The sequence below is a fragment of the Carassius carassius genome, chromosome 39 (assembly GCF_963082965.1).
Source record: "Carassius carassius chromosome 39, fCarCar2.1, whole genome shotgun sequence".
Lineage (NCBI taxonomy): Eukaryota > Metazoa > Chordata > Actinopteri > Cypriniformes > Cyprinidae > Carassius > Carassius carassius.
In genome coordinates this window covers 2683386-2700784 of record NC_081793.1, presented here as the reverse complement: position 1 = coordinate 2700784, position 17399 = coordinate 2683386, and the positions used below count along the sequence as shown (strand labels likewise).

Below are 17399 nucleotides of genomic sequence, written 5' to 3'. Positions count from 1 at the left end.
ATAATTATTTTGAGGCTATTGAAGTGGTAATTGTTAAAGGTATGTTTTGCATGTAATATTTCAGACTTGTCGAGCTCGTGTCTTCACTGTGTCTGCGCTGAGAGGTAAAGACACAGAAGTTGTTTGTGTGAGAGTCACAGACTGAGTGAGGAGGAGGAGGTTTTCTTCTGAAGAGAGGGACAGATGGGTTTAAGGCGAGTAAACTTCAGAAAAACATCAAGTTATCTTTATTTTTACGAAGAATAAAATAATGTTTGTTTTTGTAGATATTGCAATCCAGAAACAAGATAACTTCATTCTTTTGAGACTGATGCGAGTTATTTATTTTTTTAAGAAAATTAATGTTTCTGTTGTGTCCTGCCTCTTTACTTTACATTTTGATGCAGCAACAGTGTGATTATATGTTCATATTTTATTGAAACCATGTATGTCCCTCTTTGCAGAACTCAAACTAACTGGAGTTAAGGACACAGAAGTCTGTTTGTGTGAGGAGGTGGTTTTCTCAGCTTCTTTGGAAGACAGGGAAAGATAGTTTAAGGCAAGTCAACTTCATAATTTCATGTTATCAGTTGTTGTTGTTTTTACTAAGAGTAAAATAATGTTTTTTTTTTTGTTTTTGTAGATGTTAAAAGCAAGAGACATTGTAGATCATCATTCTTTTGAGATTTTATGTAAGTTATTTTTGGAAAATAAATGTTTCTGTTGTGTCTTGCCGGTTTACTTCACATTTTGATGCAACTCATTTCATTAAAACCATTGATGTCTGTGTTTTTCATTGCAGAACTCAAACCAACTTTGGAGTTGTCTGATATGGAAAGTCATCATTCTTGGTCTTCCCTCTTAAAGGTAAAGTTCACACAAAAAATAATTGAATTGCCCTCATGTCATTCCAAACCTATAAGACTTTTGTCTGTCTTTACAACACAAATGAATATATTTAGAATTTTCTCATAATTTAGTTAATCCATTTATAGTCTGGATAAATAGGATTTTCAAGCCTCATAAATAGAGTTATTGTAGAAGTAATTAATTCCAAAAATTATATATGAATAAATCTTAAATTATATGATAGCAAACATGTATGTTTAAAATAAAATATAGGTCTCCCAGACTAGCAATGGAGGACAAAAATTAAAGAATATTAAATATATTTATTTGTTTTCCAAAAATTAGCAGAGTTTGTATGAGTCTGGAACAACATGGGAGAGTAAATTATGACTGTGACGAGTGGGGCGGGGCCGCGGGATGTGGGAACACGAGCGAGGCCGGTGGAGTGATTGGGAAATCAGCGACACCTGCGTTCCACCCCCGGTCTCAAGGCCCACATAGGAGATGGAAGGATATAAAACTGGAGCGACGGCAGTGAAGGACGAGAGAGGACCAGGCCTGGGCTTTATTTTAGGTTTTGGTTGTATTTGTGCGCATCAGTCGTCCGCGAGGGGCTGATGCGCTGTTTTGTGTTTATTTTGTTATTAAAGTCTTTCATTTGATTGTCCGCCGGTTTCCGCCTCCTTCTTCCCGAAGATTATGGAGTTTAATGCATTACAGTGGTGCCGAAGCCCGGGAGAAGGAGGGACGTGCTGCTGAAGATCCCTCTCCACTGTGGTGAATCCGCGGTGCAATCGAGCAGGTGAGGAGTGTGCCGCCATGGACGCTCGAGGCGGTGGGCTGGAGTGAGTTGCCGGGGACGGGCGAGCTCGCTGCCGGCCGCCCATGATATGGAGGGACGGCTGCCTTCCGTGAGGGAGCGGAGGAGTCGGCGCCGTTCGCCAGGTGTCCGGAGCCTGCTGCCATCTACCGGAACGGGGAGGAGCAGGGAACGGGGGACTCCTGCCGGTCCGCCGAGGGCCGTCCAGTGCCACCGCCAGGCACCGAGGAGGAGATCACCCAGCTGGTGGAGGGCCGAGCAGCAGTGCATCTGGGAACCGGAATTTTTTTTTTTTTTTTTCTCTCCCCTCTCTCGTCTCTGTCGCTCCTCCTTCCATCTCCTTTTCTCTCGCCTCATCTGTCCTACCCCCAGGTTCCCGCAGGTCCCCGTGAGCGGTCCCCCCCGGTAGAGCGCAGTCTCAGGAGTACCCCCCGGCCTGCGAGGGGCGATGGGGGTATGTGACTAGTGGGGCGGGGCCGAGGGACGTTTTGGTTTTATTTGTGCGCATCAGTCGTCCGCGAGGGGCTGATGCGCTGTTTTGTGTTTTTTTTGTTATTAAAGTCTTTCATTTGATTGTCCGCCGGTTCCCGTCTCCTTCTTCCCGAAGATTATGGAGTTTGATCATTACAATGACCTTTTTTTTTTTGGTGAACTAACCCTTTGAAGAGCAGCCCTCCACGTACATGAACATTTGTGAGGTATGTGAATGTCATGACTGTTTTAATGTTTCAGTAAAGTAGCTTTCTGAAAGCAATATATTTATACAAACAATATTGCATCCCCTCACACTAGTGCTGCCATTATAGCACTCTGGAGCGCTGACATTAGCGCTGACCGAGACATTAAACGACCACACAAAGTGTTGAAATTATAAAACAGATTATTTACCTATCCTTACAGATTTGAATACACCTCTATCTGAAAATGGATAGTTTAATTAAATGTTTTATTTTTTCAAATGTGTTTCTCTTTTTTGGCCGCTGATGAAGAGCAGGCGGTGACTGGGATGAATGCTGGTCAAAGAAGAGAATATTCTTTCCTCTATAAACTGATGCAGCAGTGGTTTTAAAGGAGGACGCTGCCCTGGATGATGTGAAAGATGTCATATACTGTGCTGAAGGGGCTTCTTCATGACTACATCAGTTATGCTAAAGAGATCATGAAAATTGACAGTGATGCATGATCTTTATTCATGGACTATGAAACAAACTGTAAGTGTATAATTTGTAAAAAACAACGTTAAATGCTTGTTCTGTGTTGTTTAGTAGAAGAGTTTACACAGTCATTCATACACATGCTCACATTCTTTCACACACACACGTCTGTTAAATGTTATAATATCAATGTTAATGTTGTGGTTTATTTGTGTACTGTCATGTCAGAATAGTTGGTAAAGAACCTAACTAAATGTACATTTACTGTATAATAATGTTTTTGTATATTTTTATACAATATATAAAATCGAACAAAGTCTAATTTGATCTTAAGTTATATTCAACAAATGTTAAATGCTTTTTATGAACTCTGTAGCTGTTAATGTCATCTTTTTCTGCATTTCTTCTTATGTTACTTTTTTACTTTTCTCTTGTTTTTAATAAATATTTCCTTTTATTATTATTTGTGTCTAAAAGTGTTATTTAAAATGAACAACATTTGTAGGTTTAATGTTTTTGAAACCCTGCAATGTAGTAATTTTAAACGTTAAAAAAAGCAACCCAGCAGGCTGGGTTAAACATGATAACCCAACTGGTTGGGTTAAAATAACCCAGCATTGGGATTGTCCCTTTTTGACCCAGCGCTGGGTTGCCAAAATAACCTAAATTGGGTTGTTTTCAACCCAGCAGTTTTTAGAGTGTATGTGTCCTAACAACTGCAGATTAGATATCCAAATTATAAAATTCCTTATGTATAAGGAATTAAAAACGGCAGGAAATCACTGACAGAAAAAAAAGATTCCCATCAGGTCTCTTCCATGCTCTTCCTATAAACCCTGCCTCGACAACAGCAAGACTCAAACCATGGCAATAGGCAGAGAATACTCATCTTGACCAAAACGTACATCATGCATTCAGCTCCTGCGGGAGCAAAACACGCTTCGTTCAAGTGATAGATTCCCTCAGAAATCAAGCAAGATTAGAAACCACTGCCACAAATCGCTACAATCTCGGGTAAATGGTAAAGCATTTACCTCCCCTCTCAGTAGTCCCGCCACCCACGAATGGATCACGATGAGCACAATCCACCTGCGTGTGAGTCGGACATGTTCAATTCATGCTTATTCACAAAAAATAAATACAATGATTGCAATGAGCACATTCAACTCCCTCAAGAGCTTAACCTGCTTGCTTCTCACCCACAACCAGGGCACCTGGTGAGAAGGAACTAGGGAAACCGAGGCAGATGATTGTGCAGTTTACAATGCAGAAATACAGGGATGAAATTTGGAAAGAATATGTCAGTCTGCTGGGACCGCAGAGTTCAATTCATGGAGAATCTTACAAGGGAGGAGAGGCTGGCCCATGCTGCGCTAGCTGTGGCCTTTGATCAATCAAGCACACAAAGCAGGAAAGAATGTGTTCCTATCTCTGGCCAAGTGTAATAAACAGGATAATAAACAAACCAAAAGGTCTTTTACAACTGATTTTAAGATTTCTTTTTTCTGGTCTGGGTATATATCCGAAGTGGCAAAACACTACTTTGGGATTCTGTAACCAGAAAACCCCCACACTGTTTGTGAGTCTTTAGAGCTCTGCACTGGAACTCTCACATGCTGTTGTGTGTTTCTCTACTGTCGGGTATGATATTTTTTTTTCTTTTTAAATGTGAAATTGTGTTAACTACATTGTGCTCATAGAACACACTTTATAGTTGTTTGTGACGTGCACAAAAACTAGTCAAGTTTATTCTGTAACACACATGAATGTTTTGCTGTAGGTAAAAGGTTGTAGATTGTGTGTCTTGTGACCGATTGCATCATGCTAATGTTCGGGAGTATCTTTTTGAATGAGATGTGAGCGGCGTGCTTTTGTGGAGTAGAATCTTTTTCAGCTATTAAAACCTTATGATTTACTCAGTTCTTCGCATAGAGATAGCCTACGGCTTCAGATTTCTTAGAATGCAATACGACTTGTTTGTAATACTTTTGTACTATTTTTATGGTTAGTTTTTACAATAAATTACTATGACTGTACTTTCATTTGCCTGTTATGTGTTCTATATTGTTCAGAAATTAGTAGGTCTAGGGCAGAGGTGGGGTTAGGTGCTCCAAAATATCTATGAAAGTATAAATTTATATCAAATGATTTCCATTTTTAATGCAAACTATAAAACCATCTGACGCATAAAGCAAACAACTAAAAGCAACAGAGTACACTGCATGTTGAAAAGTGACACTAAATAGGTACTCTGTGCATTAATAATTGACGCTTAAGGGGTACCCAGAGAGTCAAAAAGTGACACCTAGGGGTCATGACCAAGCATCAATTTGTGAAGAGTATATTGATTCTAGACCATGTGTCTTGTGTTAAATTAGAATAACTGTAACATGGACATTATTAAGCAATCTCAAGTTACGTGTGTGACTGTTAATTTTGTTTTTCTCCAAGAAAACTCACAGAACACTCAGCTATTTCCTATATAGTTACAGTAATCCATGTACAGGACCATAGAATTGCCATGTGGCCACAATGTGATTCATAATTGCATTACCCTTTTCTTTCTGAATTGGCTTTTAATTGTTTAATTATTTAATTGGCATGATACATTTTACCTGACAAATGAAATGTTATATTTGATTTACTCTAATCTACAAGAAATTATGATTACAGAAGAGATCAAAGTGTAGTCTGGTATTACCGCAAATCTGTGTTCAGGGTGGATCATACAGAAGGCTTGGGAGCATTGGGAACGTCATCTGAGAACTTTCCGATTTCTGACTAGCACTGCCTTAGTAAGATGCAGTTTTCATGAATATACAAAAACTATGCATTTTGTTATGATCAGTGCCCTTACTATTGAACTAGGGAGCTGATTAAGACACACCCTCAAAACAGCTGTTTCTTGTTTGTTTTTGTTTTTTTTGTTGAAATCTAATTTTTTACTATAGCAACTATCGGGTAATCAGTAACTAAACTGAAATGGAGCACAGAAACCAGAAATACAGAAGAATGAAAACTAAACTAAGCATAATCCTGACACACTAAATCTATTTAAAATATTCCAACTATTGTAGTAACAAAGCATTCTTACACAAGTTTTATGATGGCTTTTGCGGTGTAAGTGCTAGGTCCCCTTTGGTACTGTATATCTGTCACCTTATATTCCCATGCACCTTGAATTTTGAGTTCATTAAAATTGTAATGAATTTTACAGTCCTTGGAGTACTGTGCAATGGCAAACTGTAAATCAACAACAGATAAACTGTTATTATGTGGTCAATAATGTCATATTTTTTTCTGGCTGTAGAAAGTATGAAATCCATTAAAGTGATATTGAACACTATCCCTACCTTAGCATCCCGCTTAGTAAAACGTCTGATCACACTTGTCACGAAATCCTTCATCGTTTGAAAATTGTAATCGTTTACACTCCCAGACCCATCTAATAGAAAGGCTATGTCAATCTGACCAGGACAGTCTGGAAATAAAGAGAAGCAGATGTGTGTACATATGTAGTTAAAACTGCAGTAAAGTTACATCAAAAATAATCAAAAAAGAAAAACGTTGTGGTTGATGATCATATTTACCTCTCAGAGAGCTTGGAATCGGTTGATACACATTGTTTTCACTGATAAAGCACATTCCATTGTACGTGGTAACTGCTACACATGCCTTTGGAATGGTTGGACCACAAATCTAAATGAGATGCAAATTAAACAGATTTCACTTTGGTAAAATGGAATAAAATCGATGTTAATTACTGACCACAAACCCACCACTTTTATTGCTATGATCAAAATCTGTTTAGATGTTAAAACAAGATAATAATAATAATAATAATAATAATAATAATAATAATATATAAATATATATGTCAGAAAGACCACCGGAACGGTTTCTGACGGACTGATATTGTAGTTGCTACCAGAGCCGGCCAAGCCACTAAGCGACCCTTGCAATTGCAAAGGGCCCCGTAGCCAGCAGAGGGCCCCCTAGAGTCACTCTAAAAATAATTGTTTCTGCAAGTATTCTCGTAAACACAGTCGGTTATGTTTTAAGTGAACGTTTACAGTGGCCTGCTGCTCAGAGAAATTCGCTGTACCGGATAAATCTCTCTCTCTCTCTGTAAAATAGACGACGGTAAAGGGGGTGTGTTTCAAAATACGCAATGGAGTAGACCAAACTAAACAGGGAGGGAGGGCAAAACACTCATGCAGTCCAAACATATCGGCCACGGCCGCGCGATCGACTCACTCATCCAGATGGCCATTCCGCCCCTGAGCGCTTTGGAAAGAAAGTGTGTGTGTGTGTGTGAACTCACTGGGCGCGTTGACACCATAGACAGTAAAAGAAATACAGCGACCCCATTGGATTCAATGGAGACAAGTGAAGTCGTTATCTCTTTATTCCTGGGACAACTTTGCCATCGGAAAGGGTGTGTCTGCCACGGGCTGTCCACAGGCTGCGCTCCAGACTGACCACACATCGTGACATGTTACATTTCTTAAAGTGTAACTAAACCCCTGCTCAGAGCCTGACTCCACCCACTGACAATATTTGAAAAATGCTGAAAAGTGGGCAGATCACAGCGGAGATAGAGGGGATGAACCTAGGGCGGGGCTGAGCGAGTGCGGCGTGATCCTGAGACTCGCAGTGACGGATTGATTGACAGCTGCTGTCAGAGACGCTAAAATGGAGAGTGACTGTAATGACGCAAGTAGCTTTGCAACAGAGCGATCATTTGAAGTAGAGGACTTTTCTCCCCCACTTTTACCTGAAGTGGAGGGTGTCGAGGTGTCTGTTCATATCAATTCGAGCCGCTGGCTCAAACTGCGGTCTTACTTCCCGCACCGCGTCGCTTTTCAGCGCGAGCTGTGTGGAGAATCCCATTTCCACCTCCATTGCGTTGGAGAAGCAACCCCGTGTAAAACGCAGTTTGCACACTCGAGCTCTAGGCAGGAACTTGCGGTCTTCCAGGCCAAATGCATGCAACCACTAGCGCCTAATTTTAAAGTCTGCTGGTAAACTATGCAGTCCAGCAGTGCTGTAGCAACCAGCAACACTACACATACGTACCATCCTGACCACTGTACTAAATACAGATAAATCTACGCTAACTTGAAGATCTAAATAACTATATAATTGCTATGCTTAAGAGATGCTATAATAGTCTATCCTGGTCGTTACCAATACTCGCAATTCCAGCTCCTGACTCACTACAGTGATTTTGATGGTTTTATACTGCCAAGGGCGTGGTAGCTCGTACCAAGGGGCGCGGTGAGCTGGAAACTGCTTACGTCACCTGCCACCGCTTACGTCACTTGCCACCGCAACATCCAATAGGAAAAATCAACTGCAGTAGCCACCGTTCAACCTGAAGAGGGCAGCACTCACACGTTTTTACACCATATATTGTAGAATTAAAACACTTTATACTCAAATGTCAAAAAAGTTACTCGAATCAATGAACAGCACTAATAAATCCCCATTCTTATAGATCATTAACTAAAAAAAGTTGGTTTAGGGTTTAGTTACTCTTTAAATAAAAATTGAAAAAAGAAATTATCGCGGCCGAAAAAATTATCGAGCTAATTTTTTTATAGTGCGATTAATTGATTTATCGACTATCACGACAGGCCTACTATTTACATCATTAAATTAAAGTTTACGGAAACTCGTTTTTCCTCGTCGATCATTCTCCATTCATAAACATTATTCAAAAAGGGCGCGTCTTGTGCACGGTAAAACTCTCTCCAATATATCATATTATATATTTACATTATAATGCTTGATCTCTAGATAAAAGGCTGTGGATTTGCATAAAATGACTTTATTTTGTGTATTTGTATTTTATGTTTGTTGCTGTTTTTAAACGACTCGCTACCGTCTGCCTGTTAGATCACACACATCACAAGGACTATGAATCGGCATCAAACGCACAATAACTGGAATTTAAAACTGTGAAGAAACAAATGATCAATAAACTGTTGGACAGATATACATTAGGATTTGTGCGCTCGACATTTCTTCGCTTTGTGCCGTGAACTTTTAAATGCCCATTTGAGCAGCGCAGCGCTGCACACTGTGACTCCATGTTGCTTTGAGCACATCATTCTGCACAAATATGGATTTTAATAGTTCTATTGAAATATTACTTAATTCTTATTATTGTTACTATCAATCTTGTTTGTGGTGTTTTAGATGTTATTGTTAATTTTGTTTATTTGAAAAATTCCAACATTTAAATGTTTTATTTATTATTATATATAATATTTTATTTAAATGTTATTCTATTTGCTCGATTTCATTTAAATTATATATAGGCTGTTGTTTGTGCCTCTTAAACTCTGGTGTCAATTAAAAATGTTTCTTTGAAGGTCAGTGAAAATCACTTTATCAGTCTTCTTATTCAGCAAGTTCATCAGTGTGTGTTCGTTGCACTGCACTGCCATTCAGCTCAGTGGTATCATAATTTTCCTTTTAGACATCAAACATGGAACTCAACTCAAGAACTCAAGGTCTTTTATTGTCATTCTGTACATGTTGCCACATAAGAACAAAATACTTACTCAGGACCAGCAGCGTAAAAAAGATAATTAACATATAGCATACATAGAATAATTTAAACATAATTTAATAGACTAATTTTTTTTTAAATAACATAGTAGATATAATATGTACTGTATAGTTATAAGGTAGTCATTGCTTTTCTTTAGGCCTTACTTAAAACGGTCAAAGGGGCCTCCAACCGAATTTTGCTTTGCTTTGCTTAATTTTGCTCTCCATTATTGTTCAGTGTTGTGCGTTTATGCAAACAAATGTGAGTAATCATGTAAATATTTAATTAACACTTTGTAGTTATAATTGTGAATGTCTGGCGATCTGTGGAATGTTTTTGAGATGTGTAATGACGATCGCGATGTGACTGCGGATAGGCGCTAACTCCATAAACCGCGTGTAATACAGTTCGGAAAGATGATGGACAAGGAAGTCAGGGGTGGCGAACAAAGGCTCTTTATTAACTCCAAATATAAACAGAATAAACAAAAGTAATCTGCGGCTCGGCGCTCTGCCTTCACACATCTATTTCCACACACACACTGCTCAGCTCTGGCTCTCTCAACGAACTCCCCTTCGCCGGTCTGCTCGGCGCTTATAACTCCTCTCTCCCCAATCACTGGAATTACAAACAGGTGTTAATCATTAATCATTTGACCTCCTTATTACCGCTCGTCCCCACATTCTTTCTCCCGCTGCAGCTTTTTCGGCTTCCCACGCCCACCTCGCCACATACCCCCACCGCCCGACTCAGGCCGGGGAGCACTCCGGCCTGCAGCAGCCCCGCCCCCCCCCCCCCCATTCCTGTAGAGGAAGTCGGCCACCGCCGTCTGGGCCCCCGGCCTGTGGATCACCTTGAATTTAAAAGGCTGTAAAGCGAGATACCAACGGGTGATCCGCGCGTTGGTATCCTTCATGCGGTGGAGCAACTGGAGGGGCGCGTGGTCCGAACAGAGGGTGAATTCCCGTCCCAGGAGGTAATAGCACAGGGTGAGGACAGCCCACCGAATGGCTAAACATTCTTTTTCAATGGTGCTGTATCTAGTCGCTCTCTTTGAGAGCTTTCGACTTAGATACAGCACTGGCCGCTCCTCTCCTGCGACCACCTGAGACAGGACTGCACCCAGCCCCCTGTCCGACGCGTCCGTCTGCAACAAAAACGGGAGATTAAAGTTAGGAGAGTGCAAGAGCGGCCCGCCGCACATGGCAGCCTTTACCTTGGTTAGGGCCTGTTGGCACGGCTCCGTCCACTGGACCGGATCTGGTGCTTCCTTTTTGGTGAGATCGGTCAGCGGGCTGGTGAGCTCCGAATATTTAGGAATAAACCTTCTATAATATCCCGCCAGCCCCAGGAACTGTCTCACTTCCTTTTTGGTCTTGGGGCTTGGGCAAGCTGCAATTGCTGCTGTCTTGTCAATTTGGGGACGCACCTGCCCATGCCCCAAGTGGAAGCCCAGATACCGTACCTCCACCCGCCCAATTGCACACTTCCGTGGGTTCGCCGTGAGTCCAGCCGCCCTTAAGGACCTCAGGACCGCACGCAGATGTTCGATATGCCGCTGCCAATCATTACTGTGTATAATGATGTCGTCGAGATAGGCAGCGGCGTACGCGGAATGGGGCCGGAGAATTTTGTCCATAAGACGCTGAAAGGTGGCGGGAGCCCCATATAACCCAAACGGGAGACAAATTGGTGCAACCCAAACGGCGTTGTGAAGGCCGTTTTTTCTTTGGATAATGGCGACAAGGGGATCTGCCAATACCCTTTTGTTAAATCCAGTGTCGAATAAAAGAGAGCCGAACCTAACCGATCGAGGAGCTCGTCAACTCGGGGCATTGGATAAGCGTCGAATTTCGACACTGCATTCACCTTTCTATAATCAACACAGAAACGGACCGAGCCGTCGGTTTTAGGGACTAAAACTATCGGGCTCGCCCAGTCGCTATGCAAATCTTCTATTACTCCCAACTCTAGCATGGCCGTTAATTCATCTTGAACCACCTTTTTTTTGTGTTCTGGTAAACGATAGGGGCGGCTGCGCGCCACTTCCCCGGGGACCGTTTCGATATGGTGCTGTATGAGATTCGTGCGACCCGGCAAGGGGGAAAATACGTCCGCAAAATCTGCTTGCAACTTGGCCACCTCGGCGAGCTGCCGCGGCGAGAGGTGATCTCCCCCAGGGACCAGAGCGAGCGGGTTGGTTTTGACCGCTGCTTCTGGTCCGAGATCATCCTCTGCCGAAATTGTCACGGCTAACTCAACCGAGGTCACCTCATTCCACCGTTTTAGAAGGTTGAGATGATAAATTTGACGTGAATTCCCTCTATCTGATCGCACCACCTCATAATCGAGATCCCCCACTCGCTGTGTAACCACAAACAGTCCTTGCCACTTCGCGAGTAATTTAGAACTGGATGTTGGAAGTAACACAAGCACTTTCTCTCCCAGTGTAAATTGACGCGCTCGCGTACCCCTGTTGTACAGCCGACTCTGTTTGTCTTGGGCCTGGAGCAAATTCTCCATCGACAGCCGCCCCAGAGTGTGAAGTTTTGCTCGAAGGTCCATGACATACTGAATTTCACTATGGCTGTTTGAAGGCCCCTCCTCCCAAGCCTCCCTAATGACGTCAAGCACCCCGCGGGGCTGACGACCATAGAGAAGCTCGAATGGGGAAAACCCTGTGGAGGCTTGTGGAACCTCCCGCACTGCGAACAATAGGGGCTCGAGCCATTTATCCAAATTTTTGGCGTCCTCCTTAACGAACTTACGAACCATGGATTTCAATGTGCGATTAAATCGTTCCACCAAGCCATCTGTTTGTGGGTGATAGACACTGGTGCGAATTGATTTAATGCCCAGTAGCTCGTATAGCTCGCTTACTGTACGTGACATAAACGCCGTGCCCTGGTCTGTGAGGATCTCTTTGGGGATCCCCACTCGGGAGATCTCTCGAAACAGTGCGTCCGCCACACTCTTTGCAGAGATTGTGCGTAGCGGCACTGCTTCTGGGTATCGTGTTGCATAGTCCACGAGAACTAATGCAAAACGATGCCCGCGTGCTGAGCGTTCTAATGGCCCGATGAGGTCCATACCAATTCTCTCGAAGGGGACCTCCATCAGTGGTAAGGGACGCAATGGCGCTTTAGAAGTGGCCGGCGGATTTACCAGCTGACATTCCCGACACCCCGCACACCACCGGCGGATGTGCTCGTGAATGCCCGGCCAAAAAAAACGGGCCATGAGCCGCTCACGTGTCTTTGCTTCCCCCAAGTGGCCTGCCATGGGACTACAGTGAGCCACCTGGAAAAGCATTTCCTGACGGCTTTTGGGGACTAATAACTGGGTTATATTCCTTTTTGACTGGGTATCTTGGGTCACCCGATACAACCTATCCTTTATCATGGAAAAATAAGGAAAAGAGAGTGGTTGATCAGGCTGGAGAAGCCGTCCGACGATGGTGCGGACCCGGTCATACGCGTTTTTAAGCGTCTCATCACGAGACTGCTCCAGCGGAAAGTCATCTAGCTCAGGGGACATGAAGTCCGCCCTCGCTCTCGTTTCCTCTGAGTCAGCCTGTGAAGGTCCCGCAACTGCATCGCCAGCCTGCGCCACCGCTTCTCTGTTTCCCTGCCCTGTCTCCCAAGAAGCATCCGCACACAAACCCCCAATAACTGTGTAAAAGCTGGCCAATCTGTCCCCAAAATCAGCGGATGCCTAAGGTGGGAATTAACCGCCACCTTCATTCTATGCGTTTTCCCCCGAAACTGAATACTAACCGGCACTAGAGGGTAGTCCACCACATCCCCGTGTACACACCTCACTTTAACCTTGCGGCTTGTATCCAATGCCCTCGGCCGTCCCCCGAGGTAGCCGAGCGATGAACTGTTCCAGTACCACCAGATCGACCACTCCCTCGACATCGCGATCCTCCGCCAATAACCACCTGCGGCAAGCGTCCCGGAGCTGTTGGGCCATCACGAAAGGCCGGCCGCTGTCCCCCAGCTCGTCCCCACATTCTTTCTCCCGCTGCAGCTTTTTCGGCTTCCCACGCCCACCTCGCCACACCGCGTTAGTCCGATCACATTGAACTCACACATGTTGTTGTATGTCATGCTGCGTTATGCCATGTATTGGAGTTTACTTTCTTATATAATATTTATATATTATCTGATAGTTGAGTATTCGTTTGTGATGAGTGATTTAACCAGTTATTGATATTTTGTGAGTTAATTTGCAGTGAATATATACAGATGTTGTATTTATACTGTATTCTTTATCTGTTTCACAGACCACAACGCAATAACCTATGTTAAATACTGCCATTTGATCTATCACATCTTCAGATGATGTTGTAAGGGATATCACTGATTACCTGAAAAGTACTATTAAAGAAAAGCTTGAAAGGATTCACATCGACCATGCCTAATTCTCTAAACGGAATCAATGTCCATATTTGTCCGCCAGTAGAACTGGAAATTTAACAAGGTTGACAGAGGTGGTAGCCTGCAACAATATATATATATATATATATATATATATATATATATATATATATATATATATATATATATATATATATACATAACTTAAATCAAATAAATGATATAAAATCAAACAGACTAATTTCACATTACACACCTAAAAAACAAGGTCATTTTTCTTTAATATAGTAAAAGTTAATATAGTCTTCTCACACCAGGTCTTTTAACATTTATAATCCCTTTTACACTATAGGGCATTTTATTTGGCTTTTTATGTTCTTTAGGCATTAGTAATTGTAAAATAGTTATATATACTTAATTTGTAACTGATCTCTATAGTGTGCTTAATAACTTACCGCCACCTTTGAAGATTTTGCATCTCTAACCAAGGAAAGTCCAAGAGACATGTTGACAGCTTCCGAGGGCACTTCATTAAAATACAGACGGTTTGTTCATTTTCAAAAAAAAAAAAAAAAAAAAACCTTTGATGAACATACATTGATTGAGGTACAAATATGACCCTGTCCCACCCCAGATGTGTATTGACCTTCTTTATAATTAAATTAAACTTTTTTACTCCATTATAATAAATCTAACATGTCATAATATATAAAGTAAAAGTGCAGTGGCATCATATGATCCTTTCTACACAATAGTGAGATGACCTAATGTCATAACTAATCTTAATTTTTCTCAATTTTTACAAATACTTTATTCATCAAATAAGCTCAGCCATTTAATAATTTACCTTATAATCCATTAAAGGTTGGCTAGCACCAAACTGGCTCAAGCACAATTTAATTGTCTTGGATTTTAAATGTTAATTTAATTTAAATAAAATAGAAAACAAGTATCTAATTGAACATCCCAAATTCTGGAAACAAGGAAACAGGAAATAAAACCCCAAATACCATCAATGTTCTGTGATGAGCAGGATCCTTGTTTGACAATACAGTTATAAATCTGTCCTCTTTTATCTTGACTGATTTGAATTAAAGGATCACTCACGATCAGACTATAAGAAAAGAGGTAAGAATATGTGTTAGCAGGGGCAGATCTGAAGTAGCATAAGATGGCAACTGCCACCCTAAGATAGAGCAATCAAAAACACATGGTGCAAACTGTGTAGCCCAATTCACAAATGAATTAACTATTTATTAAAAATTTTAATTTCCAAACATGACTACTAACTCAGAGGTCGTCTGAGAAATTGAATCCATCCGAATAATATGTCTGGGATTATCATATTATTTTCCACAATGCTTCTCCTTGTTTATTTTGACCTTTGTGAAATAACAATTTCATTGTGGTGCACACACATTCATCATGGATACAGACCTTTCTAAAAATGAAATCAATATTAAAAAGATCCAGATCACGGAAATTAGTTGTGAATAAATCTCTTACATAAGCAACTGATCTCTGAACACAGACAGTGTAATTAACATTCAGAATTTAGCATTTTATTGATAGTACTATTATCATTTGTATAGGTTATTTATTTATTTTTGTTTGTTTGTTACAGAAACACTGTATGACAACTATTGTGGCCAGCATCATTACCAGTAGATAAGGTCTGTCATAGAAATACAACATTTTTGATTGACTAATGTTTTGTTAATAGTTTAAATAATACCACATACCACATTTTACAAATTTATTTGCAAAGAGAAGCAAGTGACATATCATATAAATCATTAATTTCAAGGTTTGCATATTACGTTGCTATGTAAAGTTGTCTGTCTACTGTTGTAAGTTCAATATTTGTCAACAGGGGGTGCTACAGTCAAAGACGATTCACACGCTAATCTCTTTTTCCGAGTTTTCCCAAGTCACTCTGTTATAGTAGCGCGTCTAATCAGATTTACCTCTAAATTCCACTTAAAACAAAACTAACTGTGGTAGTTAAAAGATGTTGGAAAAGCAGCCTCTTCCTGTCTCATTGGGCAGCTGATTGGCAGTGTTGTGAGTATGCTAAATGTTGTGTTTTTAAACATTATTAGAGGTTGTTGCTCTCACCTAAATGCGTCTTTCTGTACAATCTTATAGCCAAAGGCAACATTCTGTGGTGCAGTGAACGTTTTCCAGGTAGAAGGATCAATGTTAAAAGCCATCACCGATTGAGATACTAGAAAACAAATTCAGAAATTATATATACAAAAAAATATTATTAATTAGTAACTAGAAACTGTAATTTCAACAAAAAATTCTATAACAAAAATACATTCACTCGAAACAGACAGCAGCTGGTCATATCACTGTTTCGCACCAATAGAGGCAATTAAATATTAAACTAACAAAAATGTCTTGTAACCATTTAAAGCAAGAACATCAAATTATGTAAATACAGACAAGTTATGTTGCTTTTTATTCTAAATATATTAAAACGTGCAAAGCTGTTAAGTACATTGAGATATTTTTTGCATAACTGCATTTTTGTGTGCATGAGTAAAAGCAGCTCATATGAGACGGATGTATATCAAGACATTTGTAAAAGGAAGTTCTTGGTTAATGGAATTTGTTCTTGCCTTAAAAGGAAATTTTTCATTTTCATCTATAACATAAGACTGACCATGCTATTACATATGCTATTACTTAGGAAAGATGGTCGAGGTATTTAACTTACGAGGTTATATAAAATTAGATGTTATGATTAACAATGAATGTTCAGTAACTGCAACTGTAAGAGATCTAATATAAATTCTTACAATGACACACTGAATTATTCATCTATCTCTGTGTACAACATGAATATTGCAGTGCAAGTTTATCTTTAGTCTTTAGGTATAAAAAGGGTATAAAATGGTTTAAGACTTGCTACAAAAGAAGGCTTACAAAAGACAAACTTACCACAAAAAAGACATAATATGATGCAAAAGTTCTGAGCCATCATAACCTGTCAAAAGTAGATATGAATATGCATCAGTCAAGTCGTATGTCAAAGTGATTTCTAGATGTGGTTCACAGATGTGAAAGTAACGAGCATCTGAACTAAAGGGGAACGACAAGTTTGTAAAGAGGAAATGAGCACATATTCATAATTTGCTAATAAATTAGGTATTAAAAAAGCTTTTTTAACTACAATAGGAGGTGTTGCTTTAGTGCTTTATTTTTTTTTTTTTTTGTATTTTATTTTTTTTTTTTTCAGTTCAGTTATTTTATTTAACCAGGTTAAAACTCATTGAGATTAAAATCTCTTTTACAAGAGGACCTGGCCAAGAAGGCAGCAACAAATAGTAAAAGTATACAATTATACATTACAATATACAACAAAAACATAAAAACACACTCATAAATCATAACAACAATTTACCAAAGGATAAAACATGTCATTTGTTAAAAGTATCTTAAACTCATTTAGTGATGGTAACGTGGTAGGCCTAAGCTTTAGGGTATCCTGTAGGTAATTCCAAGAGGAGGCGGCATTATATGTAAAACTAGCAGTGGTCTTGATTTCAAGTGAAACAATATGTGTGTAAACCAGTCATGTTTGGTGTCAACAAGCTTGACGTGAAATGTCTTGCACTGGATTAAAAATGGGACTTTTATTTTAT

At 40.4% G+C, this 17399-nt stretch overlaps 1 protein-coding gene across 1 annotated transcript in view; it reads right to left on the bottom strand.

The window, feature by feature from the left end:
• Positions 1-16806, bottom strand: part of LOC132121220 (integrin alpha-X-like) — a 69584-nt gene extending 52778 nt beyond the window's left edge. Inside the window, exons 1-7 of the mRNA XM_059530422.1 lie at positions 16696-16806; positions 15865-15973; positions 14757-14860; positions 14202-14272; positions 6393-6501; positions 6156-6283; positions 5897-6045 (exon numbers count right to left, since the gene is read on the bottom strand). Coding sequence (XP_059386405.1) covers positions 5897-6045; positions 6156-6283; positions 6393-6501; positions 14202-14272; positions 14757-14860; positions 15865-15973; positions 16696-16738 — 713 coding nt within the window. The 5' untranslated portion in view covers positions 16739-16806. The remainder of the gene's footprint in view (positions 1-5896; positions 6046-6155; positions 6284-6392; positions 6502-14201; positions 14273-14756; positions 14861-15864; positions 15974-16695) is intronic.
• Positions 16807-17399: the final 593 nt, after the last annotated feature.